A 6,000-nucleotide genomic window follows, 5' to 3' on the forward strand; every position below is an offset into this window, starting at 1 on the left:
CATACAGTATTTCCTGTTTCAGTGGTTTTTTAGGATCTAAGTTGGTGACTCCCTGTCAGATTGTTTTCAGCAGGAGAATTGTGTCCCTCAGTGCTGTGTTTTAAGTGTTAGCCTCCTTGCCATAGCCATTAACAGTATGATGTCTACAGTAAGGAGTCCTGTACAGTGCAATGTACCTTTGTTGACAATTATGCTGTTTTCTCTTCAGTGATGTAGGCTGGGTGTATTCCCAGTGGTAGGGAACTTATAAAATGGGAATATTGCTGGAAATATTTCTTTGCCTGGGAAGATTCCCAAAAATTGGGAATTTATGAAAATTTTTAAATTTTGAGTGTTTTAACTCTTACAGTTAAAGAACCTTAAAAGTAGGTTAACCAAGTAAATTCATACATTTTAATCCAAGATTTATCATTCCATGCATTAATTTCTGTGCAAATGCCAGGCAAAACATCATTTACCATAACTGTGGTGGAAAAAATAATTTAAAATATTCACTAGGCCTACTATTTTTAGGCAAGTTGGAACCCCACATTTCTCTGAATGAAACCTAAACTTACGAAATATATCTCTGGAGGTGTAATTCTCAACCGGCGGTTATCTGTAGTATTTTTTAATTTTTCCAAACAAATGACTAGTGGTGTTTCACTTTCAGAATTCAAAGACTCCTCATTTCGTGTGATGAATTATAATCTATATATTTATTTTCCAAAATATTGCTATCACTTTCACTTTTAGAATTGTTAATGAATATTTTACCATGTTCTGTGTTAATAAAATCACTTGTATTTTCAAGTAAGTCATAAACCTCCGCTGGTTTATTTGCATAATTTTTCCCCGAAATGCCATGTTCAATGACTAATGTTTACAGACTTTGCACGAGTTTTTTAAACTTTATAGCCTAAAATACCTCTAACATCAACAGAAAAATTAACAAATTGAATAAACAAGCTACCCTGTGTATTTTAGTAACTTCAGTTACTCATTAGATGGTATATCAATATTATAAACTCGAAAGGTTGATTATTTCGATGTTGGCAGTTGTAGGTAACATAAGAGTTGTAAATGTTGATGCTTGGCAATTCTAGGGCTAATTCTTTGATATTTAAAACATTGAAAACCAAAAGTGTTTATTTCTAACAAGGATGTTAAGTCCAGATCTGTATAAATTTGAATTAACCATATAATTACTGCTTTTACCTATTTTTTACCTTTTAACAGTTTTTTGAGCTATCTTGCTAATTAATCATAGATTCCCAGGAATTTATGAATTTTGGGAATATTACCGGCAATATTCCCTTGGAATATTTCTTTGATTTTAAATTACCAGGAATTTTACAACACTATTTCTGTTCCTCTTCCAGTGTTGCAATAGTGAGCGGTCAGTTGCAGCTTACACTGCGCAGGTTAGAGGAATGGTCTGCAAAGACAGGGTTTCAGTTTTCTGCAGATTCTTGTGTGTGTTTGTGTGTGTGTGTGTGTTTGTGTGTGTGTGTTGTGTGTGTGTGTGTTTGTGTGTGTGTGTGTTTGTGTGTGTGTGTGTTTGTGTGTGTGTGTGTTTGTGTGTGTGTGTGTTTGTGTGTGTGTGTTTGTGTGTGTGTGTTTGTGTGTTTGTGTTTGTGTGTTTGTGTTTGTGTGTTTGTGTTTGTGTGTTTGTGTTTGTGTGTGTGTGTGTGTGTGTGTGTGTGTGTGTGTGTGTGTGTGTGTGTGTGTTTTTTTGTGTGTGTGTGTGTGTGTTTTTTTTTTGTGTGTGTGTGTGTGTGTGTGTGTGTGTGTGTGTGTGTGTGTGTGTGTGTGTGTGTGTGTGTTGTGGTTGCATCAATGACTACAAGTGTAATAAGAAATGCCAAGAAAGGAAGGAAAATATATTTGCTTAACAAGAGTGATAGGGCACAAATCGCAGAATATCTGAGTGACCACCATCAAACGTTCATTTCTGAGGAAGAGGATGTGGAACAAAAATGGAAAAAATTCAGAAACATCGTCCAGTACGCCTTAGATAAGTTCGTACCGACTAAGGTCCAAAGCGAGGGGAAAGATCCACCGTGGTATAACAATCATGTACGAAAGGTACTACGGAAACAAAGAAAGCTTCATCATAGGTTTCTACATCTACATCTATACTCCGCGAGCCACCTTACGGTGTGTGGCGGAGGGTACTTATTGTACCACTATCTGATCCCCCCCTTCCCTGTTCCATTCACGAATTGTGCGTGGGAAGAACGACTGCTTGTAAGTCTCCGTATTTGCTCTAATTTCTCGGATCTTTTCGTTGTGATCATTACGCGAGATATATGTGGGCGGTAGTAATATGTTGCCCATCTCTTCCCGGAATGTGCTCTCTCGTAATTTCGATAATAAACCTCTCCGTATTGCGTAACGCCTTTCTTGAAGTGTCCGCCACTGGAGCTTGTTCAGCATCTCCGTAACGCTCTTGCGCTGACTAAATGTCCCCATGACGAATCGCGCTGCTTTTCGCTGGATCATGTCTATCTCTTCTATTAATCCAACCTGGTAAGGGTCCCATACTGATGAGCAATACTCAAGAATCGGACGAACAAGCGTTTTGTAAGCCACTTCCTTCGTCGATGAGTCACATTTTCTTAGAATTCTTCCTATGAATCTCAACCTGGCGCCTGCTTTTCCCACTATTTGTTTTATGTGATCATTCCACTTCAGATCGCTCCGGATAGTAACTCCTAAGTATTTTACGGTCGTTACCGCTTCCAATGATTTACCACCTATGGCATAATCGTACTGGAATGGATTTCTGCCCCTATGTATGCGCATTATATTACATTTATCTACGTTTAGGGAAAGCTGCCAGCTGTCGCACCATGCATTAATCCTCTGCAGGTCCTCCTGGAGTACGTACGAGTCTTCTGATGTTGCTACTTTCTTGTAGACAACCGTGTCATCTGCAAATAGCCTCACGGAGCTACCGATTTTGTCAACTAAGTCATTTATGTATATTGTAAACAATAAAGGTCCTATCACGCTTCCCTGCGGTACTCCCGAAATTACCTCTACATCTGCAGATTTTGAACCGTTAAGAATGACATGTTGTGTTCTTTCTTCTAGGAAATCCTGAATCCAATCACAAACCTGGTCCGATATTCCGTAAGCTCGTATTTTTTTCACTAAACGTAAGTGCGGAACCGTATCAAATGCCTTCCTGAAGTCCAGGAATACGGCATCAATCTGCTCGCCAGTGTCTACGGCACTGTGAATTTCTTGGGCAAATAGGGCGAGCTGAGTTTCACATGATCTCTGTTTGCGGAATCCATGTTGGTTATGATGAAGGAGATTTGTATTATCTAAGAACGTCATAATACGAGAACACAAAACATGTTCCATTATTCTACAACAGATTGACGTAAGCGAAATAGGCCTATAATTATTCGCATCTGATTTATGACCCTTCTTGAAAATGGGAACGACCTGCGCTTTCTTCCAGTCGCTAGGTACTTTACGTTCTTCCAGCGATCTACGATAAATTGCTGATAGAAAGGGGGCAAGTTCTTTAGCATAATCACTGTAGAATCTTAAGGGTATCTCGTCTGGTCCGGATGCTTTTCCGCTACTAAGTGCTAGCAGTTGTTTTTCAATTCCGATATCGTTTATTTCAATATTTTCCATTTTGGCGTCCGTGCAACGGCTGAAGTCGGGGACCGTGTTACGATTTTCCGCAGTGAAACAGTTTCGGAACGCTGAATTCAGTATTTCTGCCTTTCTTCGGTCGTCCTCTGTTTCGGTGCCATCGTGGTCAACGAGTGACTGAATAGGGGATTTAGATCCGCTTACCGATTTTACATATGACCAAAACTTTTTAGGGTTCTTGTTTAGATTGTTTGCCAATGTTTTATGTTCGAATTCGTTGAATGCTTCTCTCATTGCTCTCTTTACGCTCTTTTTCGCTTCGTTCAGCTTTTCCTTATCAGCTATGATTCGACTACTCTTAAACCTATGATGAAGCTTTCTTTGTTTCCGTAGTACCTTTCGTACATGATTGTTATACCACGGTGGATCTTTCCCCTCGCTTTGGACCTTAGTCGGTACGAACTTATCTAAGGCGTACTGGACGATGTTTCTGAATTTTTTCCATTTTTGTTCCACATCCTGTTCCTCAGAAATGAACGTTTGATGGTGGTCACTCAGATATTCTGCGATTTGTGCCCTATCACTCTTGTTAAGCAAATATATTTTCCTTCCTTTCTTGGCATTTCTTATTACACTTGTAGTCATTGATGCAACCACTGACTTATGATCACTGATACCCTCTTCTACATTCACGGAGTCGAAAAGTTCCGGTCTATTTGTTGCTATGAGGTCTAAAACGTTAGCTTCACGAGTTGGTTCTCTAACTATCTGCTCGAAGTAATTCTCGGACAAGGCAGTCAGGATAATGTCACAAGAGTCTCTGTCCCTGGCTCCAGTTCTGATTGTGTGACTATCCCATTCTATACCTGGTAGATTGAAGTCTCCCCCTATTACAATAGTATGATCACGAAACTTCTTCACGACGTTCTGCAGGTTCTCTCTGAGGCGCTCAACTACTACGGTTGCTGATGCAGGTGGTCTATAGAAGCATCCGACTATCATATCTGACCCACCTTTGATACTTAACCCAGATTATTTCACATTCGCATTCGCTAATAACTTCACTGGATATTATTGAATTCTTTACTGCTATAAATACTCCTCCACCATTGGCGTTTATCCTATCCTTGCAGTATATATTCCATTCTGTGTCTAGGATTTCGTTACTGTTCACTTCCGGTTTTAACCAACTTTCCGTTCCTAATACTATATGCGCACTATTTCCTTCAATAAGAGATACTAATTCAGGAACCTTGCCCTGGATACTCCCGCAGTTTACCAATATTACGTTAACTTTTCCTGTTTTTGGTCTCTGAGGACGGACGTTCTTTATCAACGATGATAATGTCCTCTCTGGTAAGCCGTCAGGTATTTTATCGTTTCGCCCAAGGGGGGGGGGCCCTCTAACCTAAAAAACCCCCGTGTGCACGCCACACGTACTCTGCTACCCTAGTAGCTGCTTCCGGTGTGTAGTGCACGCCTGACCTGTCTAGGGGGGCCCTACAGTTCTCCACCCAATAATGGAGGTCGATGAATTTGCAACCATTATAGTCGACGAGTCGTCTGAGCCTCTGGTTTAGACCCTCCACACGGCTCCAAACCAGAGGACTGCGATCGACTCTGGGCACTATGCTGCAGATATTAAGCTCAGCTTGCACTCCGCGTGCGATGCTGGTTGTCTTCACCAAATCAGCCAGCCGCCGGAAGGAACCAAGGATGGCCTCAGAACCCAAGCGGCAGGCGTCATTCGTTCCGACATGTGCTACTATCTGCAGCCGGTCACACCCAGTGCGTTCAATAGCTGCCGGAAGGGCCTCCTCCACATTACGGACGAGACCCCCCGGCAAGCACACAGAGTGCACACTGGCATTCTTCCCCGACCTACCCGCTATTTTCCTGAGGGGCTCCATAACCCGCCTAACATTGTAGCTCCCTATAACTAATAGGCCCGCCCTCTGTGACTGTCGGGACCTTGCCGGAGAATCGGCCACTGGCCCAACAGGCGAGGCATCCTGTGGTGGCTCGGAAACGATGTCATCACCACTAGGAAGCACCCCGTACCTGTTGGAAAGGGGTAAGGCAGCTGCCACGCGGCCAGATCCCACCTTCGCCTTTCGGCCAGGCACGCGCGAGCCCACCACTGTCCGCCATTCACCCTGGAGTGATGGCTGACCGGTAAGATGCTCACTGCCGGAAGACGCAGCGACATCAGGGGTTCCATGTGATTCCAAGGCCACCGAAGTAGGCATAGGTCTCACCACAGTTGCCCCAACGCCACTACGAGCCGACGCCTGCGCCTCGAGCTCGATGAGCCTAACAGACAAAGCCTCCACCTGCCCCCGAAGAGTAGTCGAATCATAGCTGATAAGGAAAAGCTGAACGAAGCGAAAAAGAGCGTAAAGA

At 42.7% G+C, this 6,000-nt stretch overlaps 1 protein-coding gene across 4 annotated transcripts in view; it reads left to right on the top strand.

Annotated features, from left to right (window-relative positions):
• Positions 1-6,000, top strand: part of LOC126470581 (putative gamma-glutamylcyclotransferase CG2811) — a 40,772-nt gene that overhangs the window by 21,927 nt on the left and 12,845 nt on the right. The window contains exon 2 of one of the 4 annotated variants that reach the window (XM_050098535.1): positions 1,362-1,403. The exons of the other annotated variants lie outside the window; for them this stretch is intronic. Within the exon in view, the coding sequence (XP_049954492.1) occupies positions 1,362-1,403 (42 nt within the window). The remainder of the gene's footprint in view (positions 1-1,361; positions 1,404-6,000) is intronic. 4 annotated transcript variants of the gene reach the window in all.

This window comes from Schistocerca serialis, chromosome 3, assembly GCF_023864345.2.
Source record: "Schistocerca serialis cubense isolate TAMUIC-IGC-003099 chromosome 3, iqSchSeri2.2, whole genome shotgun sequence".
Classification (NCBI taxonomy): domain Eukaryota; kingdom Metazoa; phylum Arthropoda; class Insecta; order Orthoptera; family Acrididae; genus Schistocerca; species Schistocerca serialis.